General features: G+C 37.0%; 1 protein-coding gene across 3 annotated transcripts in view; it reads left to right on the top strand.

The window, feature by feature from the left end:
- MYO15B (myosin XVB) overlaps window positions 1-18,501 on the top strand; it is a 1,190,858-nt gene that overhangs the window by 164,218 nt on the left and 1,008,139 nt on the right. For all 3 annotated transcript variants that reach the window (XM_044084949.1, XM_044084950.1, XM_044084948.1), the window contains exons 3-4: window positions 10,722-10,779; window positions 15,097-15,227. In XM_044084949.1, coding sequence (XP_043940884.1) covers window positions 10,722-10,779; window positions 15,097-15,227 — 189 coding nt within the window. The remainder of the gene's footprint in view (window positions 1-10,721; window positions 10,780-15,096; window positions 15,228-18,501) is intronic.

Raw genomic sequence — 18,501 nt, 5'->3', positions numbered from 1 at the left:
TTGTGGAAGGAGCTCTGAAAGAGAAGCTGTTCATGCCATATTGGACTAGCAATGCCCCCCCACCCCCCACATCAGGACGTGGCAGCTTCGGTGTAGCTCATTTAGCCAATATATATGGTGCACCACTGTGCTGTACTCGTATTAACAGAGAAACTATAAAATGTGAATAAAAACTATTGAAACTAAAACTGTAAATATTTTATTAATGCAAGTACGCATACACAAAACATTTTGGAGTTTAGTCCTTCAACATTTATGCATATGTTACAAAAACGTTATTTGATATTCAAGCAGTGGAATTCCATAATTAATTTTAGTTTTGCTTCCGTATAATCTGTAATTAACCTTCTGTCCATTGGCTTAGATTTCAGTTTGGCAGAATTATCTAGCACCAAATAAACCTTTATAACCCCATGACTACTGCGTAACAATGGTGGTAAAACTTGACGTCAAGTAACAGTAATTTCCTTAGGTCCACAAACAATGTCTAGTATGTTCTGTCCTCTGGTAGTTTTTTTTACAATCTGAAGCAATTGTTGCTCCTGAATATACGTTGTGAATAATTTTCTTACTAATGTTGTTGAATCATTATTATTCCAGTCTGTGTCTGGTAAATTTAAGTCCCCAGCTAATATTATTCTTCCCTCCTCTGTTTCATGTAAGAAATGTATGAATTTTTTTAGGTCTTCTGCACTTGACTTTGGTGGTCTATATTCTCCAGTGATTGTTATTATGTTCCAGAGTTGTCTTTACTGTCACAGTTACACAGTCTATAGTATTAGTGTTATCACTGAACATGTAATAATCACAGGTCTCATAGCTTTCTTTAATCCCTATCATAACACTTCCACCTGATTTTTTGTTAGAATGTCTGTTACAGTAAAAACATTTATACCTTGACAGAACTGGTTTCCAGTCATTGTTCTTTAACCATGTTTCACAAAAAATAACATCAATCTTGTGGGAACGTAGCAAATTTTCCAATAAAATATTAATGCTCCTAGTATTAACAACCATCAGGGAGGCATCAAATGTTGCTATCTGTGAACTTTTAAATTTTTGACCTGGCAAAAATCCTGCATAGTGTTTGTCAAATATTGCAAAATATCTGCAGAAAAATTATCTTCCCTGATCTAGACAAATGCTTGCCATACTATCTGAACACGTGTGCCCAAAACTAGGTTTGGATGCTCTACACATTTCCATTTTTTAAAACAGGACATGTTTTCCATGTAGGCTTTTACCAAAAAAATCTTTTCATTCACAGTGACATGACTATCCTTTCTATAGGTGATTTGTGAAAAATAAGTCCTAACACCATTACAAGCTATACTATCTAGGAGGGCTGTCAGTTCCCGACTAACTGTCAGAGAGTCCTTGCTGATGATATCATTCGTACCGACATGAATAAAAACAGATCGTTTTTTCCCTACATTAAGGTGTTCCAAGGCTTGTCTCACATCTTCTATTTTTGCTCCTGGCAAGCATAACACTATTCTATGTTCATTATCTTCTCTGCAAATATAAGTATCAGTTCCTCTAATAATTGAATCTCCAATTACAAGAATATCTTTGCTTAAAAGCTCTGAAGAATCTTCAGCTTCTGATCTAGTAATATCTGCGCTGTCATTTTTTTACAAAGGATAGATCTTCATCACTATTAGTCTTGTTAATCCCTCTGTTTTCATTGTGTATTAAATTTTCATCCAGCTGGTATTGCAAATCCACAGTTTGAGCCATGTAGTCACCATCTGCCTTTCTCTTCTTTTTTCTTACAGTAATGTTCTTCAATCCTTCCATGTTCAGTTTTAATTTCTTCCTTTCCACCTGCTCCTTGTCTCTTTTTTCTACCTTCTCTGTTGGAAAAATGATGCCTTTTTCTGTAGACTGAAGGTTTTCCGATATAAAAATATCATCATTCCCTGTAACCTGTGTGATACATAACAGAGCAGTGTCATTTTTACTACATATTCTCTTTCCTTTACAGTCATTAATCAGTTTCTTTTTCTTCCTTGTTATTTGTTGTAAACTTCTTCCTTTCTTTCTTTTTTTGTTTCCTTCTAAACAAACTGGAACCTCAGATTGCTGAATACTTGCATCCAGGATTCCAAAGTTGTCAGAAGCATCATCTTATTGCATAGGGGTTGAATGATCTTTGCAGGCAATAGAGGCATTGTTTCCTAAATGTGTTCTATTTGTTCTTTGCCTAACATTATTTATCTCACCCATCCAGTCATTAATATACGAAACAACAGTTCTCCAAGCCATGCTGATTGAACAAGTGAAATCATCATCATTAAGGGTAGATTTACTTCTAACAATGGTAAGCAAATCATGTAACATTTGACACCAGGAACAAAGATCATCAGTGTTATCAGCTGTAACTTTAAATATGCATAGACTTTATTACACTGTACAAGATATTTGTGCATTAGCAAATCATTAATTGCATACTCGTATTGTAAAAGAAAAGAATAATCAAAATCAGCAACCACAGAATTCAAAGAGAATTTAAATCAAATTCTATGACAAAAAAATCACACAAGCATTATACAACTAAATACTAAAGTAAGTGCAGTAAAGTTATTCTGACCGTACAAGTTCTGCAAACCAGACAAAAGCTGTTATTCCTTTACGTTGCGCTCACTATTGCTCTCAGTCGCACTTCTTTTTAACAGTAAAGATCAATCAATTATAAACCAAGGTAGGACTGTTTAGATATTCTCAGGATTTTCCTCTCTGCAGTCTCTATGAATTTATAGCTGTCTAGACCCCTTGGGGTGGCCAGAGCTTGCCTGTCTGAAACCTATCCATTTCTACCTACAAACAGTGAAAAACAGTGATAACAAATAAAATATAAATTCAGATAAACCTTCTCTTACCACTCCAGTCAAGTCAACAGTAAATCACAAACCAAGGTATGATTGTACTAAATAATTGTTAAAACATTTTGCAGATATTTTATTATCACTGCTCAGTATAACTGCAGATCCATACCTATCAATATTTTTACAGTCTTTCATTTTAAAAGTCATAACTTTTTTACCTAAACTGAAGTATTTATCTGGTATCTAGTAATGCTCCATTTATTTTAATATCAGTGGAATTAGATGATTGTCATAAAATGTACTACGAAGGGTATCAGGGTCTGCGGACCTCTTCTAAGGAAGATGATTTATGATATCTTTAATTATGTCTAAGTCAGGCAGAACATCAGAGAAAAGTCATTGAGGGTTATAATGAATGGTGATATAATTATTTTTTTTCTTGCTCAGTGTCTGGATTTGTGAAGAGAATCTGAAAATGTTGGGTGAAAAGCTATAGTAGTCTCCTGATCTGTAAGAGGGTAACCTGAATCTCCAGTAGCATCGGTAATATCATTTCTTTTGCCCTTGGAAATAATCATAAAAAATATTTTCCATGTCTTTTGGCATCAATGTTCCACGATTCTCTAAATAAGAAATGCCTATTGTTGTTGCTATATGTTTAAGCACAGAAGAAAGCTTTGACTGGAGTTACAGTATCTTTGTCAGAATTATTCTGGTGCATGAGCAACTGGTTTTGTATGTTTTTGTTCTTTCCTTCTTATTTAGAACTAATGAAAAGACAGTAGAAAGGAAAGGATATATACCTTAAATGCTGCTTACTTTGTTGAGGAATGGTTGAGTTGAGACCATACCTCTCAACTGTACAGATTTTTGCAGAATGTCCAGATTTTTGTCTCTTATTTTTGGTCTGTTCCTCATAAAATTTTGGTTTTCTGGCAAATCACTGGCAAAACATTGAGAATGGAAGTCAGGAAATAATGATAGGCATGTGAGTTTTAGACTTCAAACCCTTCAGAAAATGCATGCTGATGCAAAACTGTTTTTCAGTCAACTTTCTATGTTTGTAAGAACAATATTTAAAAATTGTCCCTATGTTTTGGGCCTTTGTCCCCCAATTATTCTGTCATTGTCTAGATTTTTTTTTCTTTAATAGGTTGAGAGGTATGGTTGAGACTGGTCTAACTGGCAGAATTTTGTTAATCTTTTGTTTAATTTAAGTTTTGGAATTAGTGAAGAGGTTTAAGGTTTTGAGCTGTTAATGAGATGCCTACTGTAATCCATACTGTGACTCCCTGTGGCTCCATTTACTCTATGTGTGTCTCTAAGCAAGTCACTTAACCAGATATTGCTCGTGAGTTGTCACTGAAAAGAGACATCCATGTCCAGTGAGCTTATTCGCTTAAATAAATAAAGGGAGAATAAGAGAGCAGTTATTATGCTGACAGTTTTAAGTGTGCTATTAAGAAAGGATTCAAAGGATATGATCAAATGGGGAAGATCTGGTAGCGACCTGGGTGTAGGTTAAGTATATCTGCATTGACAACTAAAATTCCTAAATACAAAATATAAAGAATTCTAGGATATTTTTAAGATCTTAATTGCTTAAAGTCTATATTGGAGTCGTTTTTTGTTTCTTTAAAACAGCACAGTAATATTTTGTATTTCCTTCCTCTAGTACAATAGAATGTACTGTTAGTTATGGATTCAGAATAAAAAATACACTAATATCCTAGTAAAATATTATTGTCTTTGTTCATATTTAAAAATGTCTAATATAATGTTTGTAAAATGATTTGGAAAGCTGCTTATATGAAGGCAATAAGAAATCTATGGATTATTCTAGGGATTACTCTATGTGCCATGTCCTGAAATATTGCCTTAGTTATGTTGTTTTCTTATGAATTATAAAACTGCCCCAGTAAATTTATTAATATCTGAATTAATGCATAGTTATTAAAAAGTGGTGTTTTTAAATGTTATATTTAACTAATGGCAGAAGCATTTCCTATAAGTATTAAACTGTTGGTGAAATAAACTTTATGAAGTTCTGGTTCTTTTTGTGGGGTGCTAATTGGAGAAATCTGTTGATATTTAAAGTGAGGATATTAAACTATATGCCTCTGGTGCTGTCTAAATACTGACAAGATCCATTATTTATAATAAATGTCTATCAGAGTAACAAAAAATTATAAACAAATGATTTTATTGAAAATATAAAGACTCAAGGAGTCCCTATTAAATTTGGGCTCTGTATAGTATTTTTAACTTATTTATTGCATTTGTTTAATGTTTTGACCTTTTTCTCAGTTTCATGAAGAGACAGAAAGTTAGATTTTTTTTTTGAATTTACATATTGCTCAGAAATTACTTTTGTTTTATTTCCGTTTCATGGTTATAGCTGAAGATAAGCCTTGGTAAATTGTGCCTTGGCTGTGAATAATTCTTTCCCGAATGGATGCCTGCAAAACATTTTTTCATATACTGAGAAATTTGGCTTTAGCCACAACACTGCTGCATCCTTTTTGGGGGTACCCAAGTGATTAACTGAATTTAGCTTTAAATGCTGTGTGTAAGTTATTCGTAAAAAATGCAGCAAGGATTTTGAAAATGGAAAGTTTGAGTCTTTGAAAAGAGTCCCGTATATCCCTACACATTTCTGGTTTTACCACCTGGAATTGCTTCTAAGGTATTTGTTTTCGTTTTGAGTTATTTAAAATTCTGTTCAAGGGATTTAACTTTTGTTTTAAAGGAAAGATAATCAAGCTCACCTTTAAGCTGTGAGGTAAAGATGAGTGGCAGTGCCTCTAACCATACATGGAAACATACATGGATCTAACACCATCCCACAGATTCACCCATACTCTCTATCCGAATCTGTCCATATAAAAATCTAACAACCCTTCGATCAGCTAATAAGGTACAAGTGGCTACCCTAAAGTCCAACAACAAATCTGGAGATAGCTTGTTCTCAAACTCTATTGCTAACTCTTGGAACACTCTTCCAACTGAACTAACAGCCCTTTCTTCTGCCCCACTTTTCAACAAGCAATTAAGAATCTTCCTTAAAGCCCAATGGCTTTGCCCATGCGCAAATCCTGACTGACACTTTCTCCCCTAGCAGGACTATTCTTTACTATTTATATTTAACATGCTATTTCAGGTGGTCTGATATTCTCTATTAATTCCTACTGTAGTAGTAGCTCACCTCCTAAGGTTTGGTAAATTTTATAAACAATGTTACCCTAAAAAAAAAAAAAAAAAAATGTTTTATTAATCCTTTTACTCAAAATGTTTAACTTATTTAGTCGGGTATGTTGGTATGTTACTGTGACAGTACTATATAAATGCTCCTGTATCTGAAATGTTTTACCTGTCTGACATTATCTGTATTGTATATGGTCAAGATTTCTGTCTTGTAAATTGTCTTAATGTGGAGATTTCCTCCAGGGGCCTCCGCTGAAAATGGACATACATCCAGTCGGACTATCCCGGTCAACAAATGTAAAATAAAAATAATAAATAAATAAATAAATACAGAAACTGGGTGGACAGATGATGGAATTTTTGAAACAGTTTTTGATTGATAAATTGATAGCATTTAAGCAGATGGTTCTTGTTTGCAGAGAATACATAGTAAGGGAAAATGTCTCTAGTTTAGCCATTATACTGTTGATCCATGGGGGGACATTGTCACGTTGAAAACAGTTTGCTTGTCCACTGCACCAAATGACAGGTTTGGAATTAGTGCAAGAGAAATATCAGCTGCAGAAGTTTATTAATTGGTTGTTTAAGCTCAGTACACCTTAAGAAATTGTAGCTGAAATGAGCAAAGCTAAAATAGGAGCAGTTGCCAGTTTATTCTCTTCTGCTGGAATATCCATCCATCTGCTACCCATTTTCCCATTTTTGCGGGTGGGGCCAGAGTGTGGCTTCATGTGTGACAATCATCTATATTTTCATTATGCCTGTTCCTGTAAGTGGTCCACACTTACCAAGTGACTGGATACAGCAGATAAGTACATACCTATATCATATTATTAGCCATTTTGGGCTAATTTCTATCTCTTTCATTTCCCTGCTACAAAATCCGCATTTGCATGGTTTTGCACACCAGGCAGTGCCGGTTAGCTAGGGTATAACTATTCTTGGCTCCACAAAGTCTACTTTTCAATTTTTCCCTTGGAATTAGACAAACTTTCAACTTAAGCACTCAAACCATTCACTTCTCATCCCGGCACTTGGTCAAAACTCATAGCAAGCACTAATAAACCTTAGCACTAGACCCCCCTATACTGTAGAGAAGGACAAGGCTCTCTATTCGACCTTACCAGCCAATCAGTAAAACAGTTCACTGTACCTATCCAGGCATGTCCAAAGGGCAGTTTCAGGTGTACTGTCCGGTCCAACTGGTGAATCTGGGATTTTGATGCAATGTTACAATTGCCTCATGTACACACACAACCCTCTCCTCCTCCCACCATGTCCCAGGACCTCCACTCCACATTCCTGGAAACACTGGGAAACATAAAGGTCCTACCAAACACACTGATATTGGATGATTTCAAGTACCTAAACATTAACTGGGAGAACTACTCAAGTACAATCTTCCTTGCCCAACATTTCCTAGAATTTATAAACTTAAATGCCCTGGATAAACTGGTCAATACCCCCACCAGAGGTGACAACATATTGGACCTGGTTATCACCAACATGGGCGACCAGTGTTCCACATCGGAGGTCAACCCCTTGCTGGTTAGATCTGACCATAAACTAATCACTCTGGATATCCACATTCCGCTACCACCCCCGTCAAAGAAACCACCATGAAAACTTTTCAAAAGCAAACTTCACGTTACTTAAGACTGAGGTGGGAAGTCTCAAAGCCCCCATGCTAAAGGATAATGCTGTCCAAGCTGCAAAATCCTTTACTAATGCACTCTATGGGCACCTACAAGAATGCATGGATTGTGCTATCCCAAACAAAACCAAGACTCACTTCTCCAAGAAAAGGAAACCAGTCTGGTGGACTCCTGCCATAAACAAGCTATACAATAGGAGGAGGAAACTAGTACAGAAAAGAGTAAAATCCCAAGAAGGAAGACATCCCTGATCAGTATCAACAAGAAACTATGTTCCCTCATAAAATCATCCAAGGCTAGCGTTGAAAGAAAAATTGCCATGGACTCCAAAGATAACCACAAGGCATTCTTTAGGTATGTCAAGAATCTAAGTGGCAATTCTCAGATCTGCTCGGAGCTAGTGCAGAATGTCACAAAATACACTGAACCAACCAATATAGCCAACATCCTGGCAGACAGGCTCAGTGCAAACTTCACCCCCCTCTCACCCTCAAAAGGGCCCATAACTATACCAGAAGAATGTAGTGCCCCTAAAATCACAGACAGGTTAAAAAAGCCCTCTCCAAAGCAAAAAACACAGCATCAATGGGACCAGACGGTGTCCCAGGCTGCATCCTACACAAGCTCAAAAATGAACTAACCCCTCACCTAAACACACTGTTTAAATTCAGCCTCTCCACAGGCTACGTGCCCACAGAGTGGTGCACAGCAACGGTTATTCCGCTTCACAAAGGTGGAGCCACAACGGACCCTGGGAACTATCGCCCTATAAGCCTGACTAGCTTGGTCTGCAAAGCTATGGAGTGCATCATCATGGATCTCATTAACAGAGACATTAGGAACCTCCAAACACTGGACGCTACCCAGTTCGGCTTTGTTAAGGCCAGATCATGCCTCCTAAACCTGGTGGACTTCTTTGAGACAGTTACTAAGGCTATAGATGAGGGAAAGGTGGTCCACACAGCCTACGTACACCTCACAAAGGCCTTCAACACCATTCCCCACTCAGGTATTATAGACAAGCTCACCAGCCTGAACATAAACCCCTATGTCACGAGATGGGTTGCCAACTGGCTCACGGACAGAACCCACATGGTAAGAGTTGCGGTAGCTAGGTCTGACTCTAAACCAGTTACAAGTGACATTCCCCAGGGCTCAGTCCTAGGACACCTCCTGTTTGGCATATACATCTCAGAGGTACAGGCAAGCACAAGAGAACTATGGCTTACCAAGTTCGCAGATCTAGGGACTATAATTGACTCTCCGGCTGACACAGACATCCTCCAAAAAGGTCTCACTGAGACAGATACCTGGTGTCACAACCATGGCCTCAAGCTAAATGCCAAAAAGTGCATAGTCATCCCCTTTGGAAAAAACAAAGTACCCACAAACTAGTACATAGGCGGTAGCCCCCTAAATACGGAAGACATAATAAGGGATCTGGGGTCCCAGGTAGATAGTAACCTCTCCTTTGATAATCACATTGCCAAAGTGGTTAGAAAGTCCTTCTATGTGGTCCACCTAATCACAAAAGGGTTTGCATCCAGATATAAGAGGTCATTGGGCCCCTCTACGCATCACTCATCAGACCCATCATAGAGTACAATCCCCCATTTGGGATGTACCTTACAAGACACCTGCAACAACTGAAAAGACCACAGAAGTACCTCACCAAGTGGATCACTGGCCTCAAACAGATGCCCTATGCAGCTTGACTGAAGAAACTCCAGCTGTACTCGGTTGCATACCGCCTACTCAGAGGTGATCTCTGCCTGACATACAAGGCCATGTCCAAACCAGAATTGATGGACATGCTCCACCTAAAGAAAACCATATCCCCTCGAGCCACACGCTCCAGAGATCTAAACCTCACCACAACAATAAATAGGATGTGCTGGAGGGATAGATTCCTGTCCCAGAGACTTCCCATGCCCTGGAACAAGATTCCAATCTACATTAGGCAGAGCTCCTCGCTAACCCTCTTCAAGAGAAACTTTGACGAGTGGATGGGAAACAGAAAGTTTACCCCAGTGATCACTTCAATGGCTTTGCTGGACGGAGGCACAGGGAACTAATCTAAGGGGGCGGCAAAATCCAACACATTCCGGCTAGGCTTATAAATGCCTTCGGGCAGATAGCCTAGTACCTACCAATGAACCTATGAACCTATAAACAGAGCCAGAGGTGAACCAATGAAAATGAAGGCCAGAGTAGAGGTGATGCCATTATTTACTGTGTTCAGGCATTTTTGGTACTTTCAGTACTACAAATGCATTCCTAAGTTGCCTGTAAAACATATTCTGTCACCACCAAGTCTATAATCCCAACAAGCTTTAGAAGGCTCAGTGTTTGTTACAAGTCAACAAGGCAGCAGTCTCAGTCACTGGTCTTTCCCCTCTGAGAAATAGAGGTGTCTGTGGGTTACTTAATCTGTTTTGTATTCAGCCCTTCAGTTGTATATATAGATAATTGAAAGTTGTCCACAGAAATCAAATGAAAATCCAGTCACTTTGTGAGTACACACTGCCAACTAGACTTCCTTTCATCAGAAGTGACACTGATTAACATGGTGAGCAAAAGTGCAATTGTAACACCCATTAAGTGTGGGTGTGGCAGTTAAATAAATATAATTACACTGACACTGTCAGCAGAAAGAAATGCCTTGGGTGTTCCAATTTTTTATCAACATTTTAACCTTCAGAAAAATATTACTTTCACCACATGATTATTTGTACCAGATGTGCAGTTTCAGAACAGCTGTTAAGTTAGTAATGATATTGGATAGGCATCTACTGTTTTTGTGCCTTTCAGTAGGTGTGTTTCTATTTTATCTTATTTGTGAGTGATTGTTTTGCATCAATGTTTTTTTTTTGCTTTTTAGTCTTAAAACCCGATTTTAATGAAATATAATTTATTAGCTATGATTGGGTACCAGCATACATTCAGAATCTTGTTTATACATTCAGTTTTCTCATTATGTTGTTTATTTTCTAACATCTTTCCCTTTGTTTTTGTTTTTTTTATATATATCTAGAATGTTGGCCGGCTTGAAATACCTGCAGACCTGGCAGCTCTGCTGCGGTCAGTGAATGGTAAGTATTATCTGCCATCAAAATGACTGCACTAAGTATGTATTTCATTGCAAAGAATTCTAGCTGCTATTAATTCACAACCAAGTTAACTCTGGTTTTACCATTAGTTATTGTTATATTTGAAATGTTACCAAATGCAGTAAGTAAAATTTTCTATAGATATTTTGCAGTACTTTGCTTATTGGATAAGTATTCGTGCATGCATGCATGCATGCATGTTATTTATTAATTTTTGTCAGCTGGGTAGGTGAGATGGGCCAAGGACCCTTTCCAGTTATGGCCCAGGTAACATAGTAGCAACAATACTTTATAAGGCACTTTCATTAACTTACTGCTGGCATACATTGAAGCAGCAGATATTTTACGTAAAACTTTTACACAGACTCAACAAAGCTTTTACTTGAAAACCATATACAAACTGAATCAGTCTCCTGCTCACAAAGTCAGAAGAGCATCTTCACAAAAATTATCTAGGTGTATCATGCTAAACTTTACAATTATTAGAATAAAGTATTTGGTATTACTGTGACAATACAGAGAGTTTGTGGACCACATTGTTGAATGACTACCATAGCCATGGGCTGAGACACAGGTTCATTTGTACCCTGCAGCTCTTTAGTTCTCCAATGTATTGAAGCAAAGAATTCCAAAAGGCAGGGGCATATTTTGAGGGGGCTTTTTCTCCAACGGCTAAGGTAAAAATGGGTGCTTTTGGTAGAGTCCCTTCTTGGTTACATATTGTTGATGCTTTTATTAACAATCTGACAATATCTTTGTGAGACTCATAAAAAAAAAAAATCAGTTAACCACAAGGTATACTTGAGACTAAGCCAAATAGAAATGGCTGATGTTAAGTTGTTAAAGCAAGGATGCACATCCATCAGAGAATAAATGGATAAGAATTTTTAAAACTAAATATCCTTGTTATTCCTCCTGAAGGGAGGGTTACTGCTAGACTCACTCTGAAGATTATTCTTTGTACTATTCAGTCTTAGGAGATGACACAACCCCATGTGCGGGGTGTTTCCTCACATACTACCCAGTGCCACCCTATTGTAAGAATTCCAATTCCAAGGACCTGGATCCTTGAGGAAGAGGTGAGAGACAGAGAGAGAGAGAGAGAGAGAGAGAACCCATATTCGTCTCACCTGCCTATCTTTCCCAGAGGTGTAGAACTCTGGAAGTAATATTTGAGATGGGGTGAATGGAAACAGAAGTCAAGGGGATATACTTCCCTGCAAAAAATACCATTCTCTGATTCGGTGAAATCATGTTTACTGACTTATTTTAGGACATTGTGCTTTGGTGAAATGAATGTGCTTTTGCAAAATGTCATGGACTCCTCTAGAATGGAAGGGGAACTTGTTAGAATTTAGTCTTTTGCTCATTTGGTTTCTATTTTGGCTCCTGCACCTGACATTTACCTGCTTACAAGAGTCCTCCTTATCCACATTGTCTACCAAACTTACCTTAGCCACCCCCTGAATGATTTTAGACCCATGTTTGGAGTCACTGAGGAGACTAAGGTATCCTAGGTTACCATCATAACGCTGAAGAGGGAGTGTTTTATTTTCTAAAGCACAATCCTTATTCCTTTATACATTCATGCTGCTCAAAGGCTGGTGTGCAATGGACCCACAATGTATCTTTCATTACTCCATGCGAAACTCAGCCAAAGCCTAGCCTCCCTTGTAGACAACACTGCCTGTGCATCCCAAGCAATTGAGTGCTGTCTCACTAAGTAAACTCAAGCTGTAGACAGGGATTCATCCCTCTGTGTCACAGGCACAGGTTTTGCCCAATCACTTTTTAAAGGGACACAGGGCATGTAGCAGTTGGTAACAAGTCCCTGAAAAGAATTGCATTCAGGAGAATCTGTAAACACATGAAAAGTGTTTATTATAGCCCATTACATTTTAGATGGTAAACGTCTTGCAATGATGATTTTGTTATTTGCAGAGATTTGAATGTATCCTTCTTTTGTACCTCCATTAGGTTCTTTCTCTTCAACTGTACTTTAAATCTATGCACACATACCCAAGTTACGTGCTGGCAGACATGTTATTCAGCATTTCATATTAGATAAGTTCAAGACAAGCTACATTTCAATAATATATATAGCTAAATTTGACAATATGAAAAAGAGCTGTAAATATGTAGGAAAGAGTATCTCTATATTTGCACAGAAAAGGTGAGTTGACAGAAAACTAGAAGGTTTGTTTAGTGCTTTTAATACATATGTGTGTATGATTATGTATGTATGCACACGCATCATATATAAAAATATATATGTGTGTATATATATATATATATATATATATATATATATATATATATATATATATATTTATATACAAATATACATATACATGTATGTATATATATATATATATATATATATATATATATATATATATATATATATATATATATATATATATATATATATATATATTATACCTAGACATATATATGTAATATATACATATATTGCAAAGCATCAAGGAATCATAAATTCTTCCCAGGGGTGGATGGTCCAGCATCCACAGTGTTTTGAAATCTATTTCTAACCTTGTATTTGGCAATAAATATTGTTATGTGGCAAGAGACAGAAACACAGAAGCCTGTGAGTTCATTGCTTATATAGTTATTTACTTGGCTTGGTTCCCCTGAGGGAATATCACTTTATAACATATCATGCTGCAGGCTTTCACGTCTTGAAGAGCACATACTTACATAGCCCCATAAGGTGCAACTCGGGGTACTTTACAATCGCCTTCTAATGTCAAGACCCACTTCGCTGTACATTTTTTTTTTGGTTGAGAAGATCAATGTTTATTAAATTATTAAAACCCCTCCAAGGCAACCTAAATGCTTTTCTGGAAAAGAGGGTATTGATTGGCAACTGCTTAATGCTTTCAAAACGCAAAGACTAACGGGCACATATTCCATTAAAATTGTCTTGAACTTAAGGAAGCTTAATCACAAAAACTACTATTAAATCTGTTTTTATGCTATATCTTTATGTCATGTTTATTGGTCATTTTGAGTCTGTTCTAGGTAATCAACCACTGTTTGGAATGTTTTTAAAGAACAATTTCATGCTTGCTGCTTTTCATAACATACTAGCATACTAACAATAAAGTTACCACACTACAATCAGGACACATACAAGATCAGACCTTCTAGCATGGGTGCTCATTAATAATTCCAAACTAAGAACTAAAACATTAATGAATTTTACTAAACTATACTTCTGTAAATGGGCACTTCAAACCTTTTATATTATTATAAACCTTTTATTATTATATTAAATCATTCTGATATCGACTGTGGGCTGGAGAGCTGTGATTCTGAGTAATATTCAGTCAGTCTGTCTTTACTAATCCTTCCCAGTCTATGACAAACAAACTTTTAGGAGGAAGTCTCACTTCTGTGTTTCATAGCAGCTTATGATTTATCTGTCTACTGGTGGTGTGGAAAACATGACTGACATTTTTTGGTGTTTATGGCCATGGGACATCTTTTGGTGAACCTCTGTAACAGTGTCCATCATATTTATATATAACTTATCTACTGTATGTTTTCTACTTAGAATATTTTTGTAACTCCAGGATTAGCCAGAAATTAGGTCAAGTGGGTCAATGATCTACTCCAGTCAAAAACTACAAATAAGTAAATGAGGTGGCCTTTACTTTACTAGTTTAAAATAATTCTTATAGGCTGTACCCCAGGGGATTTCATGGAAAACTCCCAACTTGCTTCATGGGTTAGTCTTGGGTTTAGTAATGTTTGCCTTTTTATTTTCATAAAGTTTATTAATCCTGGACATGTAACTCATTACAGTTAGTTGGGACCACACCACATATAGGCAACCAGGCTTCGTAAAATGTTTGTGTCTTATTTCTAGTCATGTTCTTCTTTATGTAACGCAGTAAAGGTTGCAGTCTGTGAGGGAGTCATTAATGTGCTAGAGTCTTCAGTGTTTATTGTTTTGTTTTTCTCTCCAGTTGTACTAATTTATGAACTGCAGCTTCAGATGGTGCCTTCATTGCCTCTGCCTCATTCTGATTCTTAATGTCTGCTGTCCCGTATCTTTATGTATTGTGATTTTGGTGATGAAAACAAAGTAATATACAGTGATTTCAGCCTTCAGTTTTGTCATAAAATCTTATATTTTATGAGTGACAGAGCAACATATGAAGCAAAACCTGAGATGTTCCTATTCTTCATGGGCTTTTGAAAAGTATGTCTATACTCTTTTAAGCTATATGTATATTTGCATTAATGCATTTTTGTTTTGTGTCATTTGTCTAGGATACCAGTCTGGGTCAGTGAATCAGATTGCTGAAGTTTCACCACCACATGCTAAAGCTTCCTTCAGTCTCTCTCTTCCCAGCAATGTCAACAACTTTCCTTTCTCTAAATTCATTGAACAACATTTCCAGGTATCAAACACGCATTAAAATAGATGAGATGCCACAGCAAACTACTGACCAGTGACTTACATATTAAATGTCAGCAGACTGCATTGATACAGTGGATAGAAAACAATATTTACTAACAGTTTTATCATTAACAACACAAAAGTGGAAAGACCTAAACCTAGATTTAACAATGTATTAATCCTTCTGTGTTCAGAATCAGTGTCCCTTTTTCAACTGAGAATTCAGAGTTCACAAACGTTATGTGATCTGCTTGCAACCAAGAAGCACACAAGTGAGACCTGACACAATTTAAACCCTTTTTCCTTCAGCCAGTTACCAGATAGATTTGTCATACAAAGAGTATCAGATATGACTGTGTACATTCATTTGACTTTATTCTCTTATTAGAGTGTTCCATGTGTACTATGCCAGAAATGCATCTATATAGATCAGTGCTCGACCTCAGTAAGCAAATATATATAAATAAATAAAGAGGTGCACTGGTGTCTTTTCTTGTCCATATCTTAGCCTTCTGCCCCTCTGCCTCACCCTTCATTGGGATGTCTGGTGGCCAGGTTCTGTGGTTCCATTCACATTAATGTTGCCTCATCCTTCATTGGGATGTCTGGTGGCCAGGTTCTGTGGTTCCATCCACATTAATGTTGCCTCACCCTTCATTAGGATGTCTGGTGGCCAGGTTCTGTGGTTCCATTCACATTAATGTTGCCTCACCCTTCATTGGGATGTCTGGTGGCCAGGTTATGTGGTTCCATTCACATTAATGTTGCTTTACCCTTCATTGTGATGTCTGGTGGCCAAGTTCTGTGGTTCCATTCACATTAATGTTGCCTCACCCTTCATTGGGATGTCAGGTGGCCAGGTTCTGTGTTTCCATTCACATTAATATTTCCCCACTAAATTTTTACTCTTAAGATAATGGCTTTGAATACAATTTTGTCTTCTAAAGGTATAGACTGGGTCTTAATTTTCCAGATTTTTCTCGCATATTGCAAGGCACTGAGAGAGAGAGAGAGAGAGAGAGAGAGAGAGAGAGAAAATAATAAAAGATATAGTGGTTTCCAATAAATATTGTCACTACTATAAAAGTAAAATGGAGCATTTGCAATTTATTGCCAATTAAAAAAAAGGTTGGTCACAACATTTTCTATAGAAATATCTGTTTATGCCCATATAGTTAACTTAGGAAAAATTTAACTAAAATGTGAATTTTGTTGACTCTGTTGATATTTTTAATCACAGTCATATCTAGATAATGCAGAAAAAAAAAAGTATTTAGAACTTTTTTCCGTTCCTCTGTTTGTCTTGGGATTGCTTATTTTAGGTCAATTGCACTTATATCTCTTACACTGAAAGTAGCAAACAGGATCCATCTGGGAAGCATTACTGTCTTCCCAGTCGAAATTATCAGCTGCAGTAATATAAACTAAGAAAATTCATGGGGTGAAGAATTTAATTCATCCTTGTTGGGAAGAGGGAGGAGGGGGTAAGTATGCAAGCCAGCATACTTACCCCCTCCTCCCTCATCCCAACAAGGATGAATTAAATTCACTGCAGCTGATAATTTCGAATGGGAAGACAGTAATGCTGTATATTAGTAGGTACTACCCTTGTGTTGCACCTATTATTTATTACTTTTCTGTCCTGTCTGGAGAAGTCCCAAGCATCATGATTTCAAGGGGCAAATGTTTTTATCTGCTGCATCCCTCCCTTCCCTCTTTGCTTGCCATGCATCTTATTTCTGATGAGGCTGTGCACTATAATAGTTCTCCAGACTGATAGCAGCCACTAGATATATCCACAATGGCCAGTTTTCTAACAGAGCAGGCTAATTTCTATACCCCATCTGTTTATGAGCTGTAGTCTTGAGTGTATATTGTTTTGTTAATCTTTCCACTTATAACAGTAGTACTGCAGCAGAAGGTGATTTGTCCAATACTGCACCACACTAGTCAAGGCCCAGTATTAAGGATATTATAGGCTTGAAGCTATGGTTCTTTCTAAGCTTCATGTCTATGAATACATTATATATATATATATATATATATGGGTCCCATTAAGAAGCTCGACTCATCAGAAAGTTGTATGATCGACTTTCCAAAATGTCAAAGCTTTTGAATGAAGATGAAGTACTGTGGGTGTTAGGGAATTTACCCTTTTCCCCACTGCAGTGTGATCCTGGAGTTAGTATGCAGGGGGTGTGGGAGGTGCAGGGTTGCTTGTTCTCCTGCAAAAAATGAAGATTTTTATTGCTTTCCATAGCTTGACTTTTTAGGAAGCTGAACATATGGTGTAGACCATATGAAGTTCGACATTCTTATGACTCAAACTTCTGACTGGGTTCATATATATATATATATATATATATATATATATATATAGATATTATATCTATATATATATATATATATATATATATATATATATATATATATATATATATATATTTTTATATATATATATATATATATATATATATATATACATATACACAGATGGATACAGAGATAGATATAAAGATAGATGTAGACATAGATGGATAGATAAGAGATAGATCTCTATCTATCTGTCTATCTATCTATATATCTATACACGTGTATATATTATTTTGGATTATTTTTTTTTCTCCCCACCAAACAAACTGTCAAAGTCCCCTCTCTCAACCCATATGGCCTACTTTTTTACCCAGGAGGTAAGAGCTCTATAAACTGTGCATTACATCGAGTGGCGAAAAGCAAGAAGCAAAGAATGGAGCCATCCCCCATCTCATAGCAGATGATTTTGTAGCTTTAAGACCTAAACCCATCTACATCCAACTGTAACTTACCCAAGGTTTGGCTTGCAATTATCAGCAAGGTTGTGTCACTTGCTTCTTGATGTAACCCCTTCAAGACTGCCTTACCTTTCATGAAAACAGTGCTCCTGTGGGATGTCCAGTCTCCACTAGGGTGTGTCCAGCTGGAATGAGCCCTCCCCCCAGTTGAAAACAGGAGAGCTGGCAAAGCCACATCACTTGTCCATTTTCCCATACTAACTGCATCAAGCACCAGAGCTGTCATTAGAACTCTTGCCACAGTCAGGGTTTTATCCCGCCACACAGTTGGAGCTGGCTATGAATATTATATTATATTACTCATCCTCTCAGTTTCCTTCTTCTTTTGTTGTTGAAGGTTTGAGTTACAAAAGACCAAGCAGACCAGACCAAACTGCTCTTTCCCCAACCGTGAATTCTAGCTCATCCTGGGAGAACCTCTAAGGGTTCCCAGTATATGTCCTG

Source organism: Protopterus annectens, chromosome 10.part0 (genome assembly GCF_019279795.1).
Source record: "Protopterus annectens isolate FY-2018-M chromosome 10.part0, PAN1.0, whole genome shotgun sequence".
NCBI lineage: Eukaryota > Metazoa > Chordata > Ceratodontiformes > Protopteridae > Protopterus > Protopterus annectens.
Note: the sequence above shows the minus strand (reverse complement) of the source record. Positions and strands in the feature narration are given on the sequence as shown.